This window comes from Arachis duranensis, chromosome 4 (assembly GCF_000817695.3).
Source record: "Arachis duranensis cultivar V14167 chromosome 4, aradu.V14167.gnm2.J7QH, whole genome shotgun sequence".
Taxonomy (NCBI): Eukaryota; Viridiplantae; Streptophyta; class Magnoliopsida; order Fabales; family Fabaceae; genus Arachis; species Arachis duranensis.
In genome coordinates, this window is record NC_029775.3 from 19,722,766 (window position 1) to 19,723,892 (window position 1,127).

The window sequence follows — 1,127 nt, forward strand, 5'->3', positions numbered from 1 at the left end:
GAAAGAAGTATTACAACGTAAAAGAGAGAAAGAGTATTTTATTCTTTGTTGCTGTATAAAAAGCCTCAGCCTATGCCCCTAATTATACATGTGCAAAGCTTTACTTTTTCAAACTATATTAAATACAATCATCCTTGAGAATGGATCTACATAAGATGTGATAAAGCATTCTTATCACAACAGATAACTTCTAATGTTATAAGAAAATAATCATTTATAATTTTCAAAAATTATCTCTAAAAAAATGATTAAATCCTATATTATTACTCTATAAATAATCTAACATATAAGTATTTTTTTAATTTTGATTTCATTAAAAATTTATTTAAATTCTTACTGAGATAGGGATTAAAATCCCTTTTAAGTACCCTAATTATTGTACAAACGAAAATTTCGAATAAACTACTGTCCCGCAAACAAATCAAAACTTTCACCCAAAAAATTTAGACACATGCCTAAGTCTAAATTCACTTTGGTTTCACAATTACTAAGTAGAGAAGAAAAATGTATGCCACTCCAACTCAAATGAAAATTAGGAAGGTGGATATTTTAGTCAAAGAATGTTGATCAACTGAGGGAAGGGCCGAAGGGGGTAGCTAGAGCTAGAGCTAGAGCTAGACGCTAGTAGCTTAAGCTTCGAGTGTGAGAAGTGCGCAGTGAAGTGAGTGTGTACTTAGGACACGGATGTCACGGAATGTAAGAAGCAAACTAAAAATTGATTTATTTATTGTTATTTTATTTTATAAAAGAAAAGAATAAATAGAAAATGGAAAACCACCACATCAGCATCATCATTGCATGACAACCGTGCTCTTCTCATCATTCACAGCTCACAATCCCAACTCCACCACCCTCCTCCTTTGTACTTTCCCCATCTCACTCACTCAACTCTCCACTAACAACTAACAACTAAGAACTAAGAACCAAACCCACCACTGAAGCTGCAATACACAATAATAATGCCTCCTTCTTCTTCTTCTTTTTATTCTGTTTCTGATTTGGCTATTCCCCATTTTACCCTCAAGACAACCTTCATTATCTCCTACCTGGCGGTGGCGCTAGTGGCGGTGGCGCCCCTCCCCTCACGCTCCATCAACATTACCGCCGTCCTCTCCCCTTTCCCAGAC

The 1,127-nt window shown here is 35.5% G+C and overlaps 1 protein-coding gene across 1 annotated transcript in view; it reads left to right on the forward strand.

Annotated features, from left to right (window-relative positions):
* Positions 1 to 771: 771 nt before the first annotated feature.
* Positions 772 to 1,127, forward strand: part of LOC107483693 (fasciclin-like arabinogalactan protein 4) — a gene marked incomplete in the record, with an annotated part of 2,306 nt that continues 1,950 nt past the window's right edge. The window contains 1 exon segment of the mRNA XM_016104298.3: positions 772 to 1,117. Within this exon segment, the coding sequence (XP_015959784.1) occupies positions 960 to 1,117 (158 nt within the window).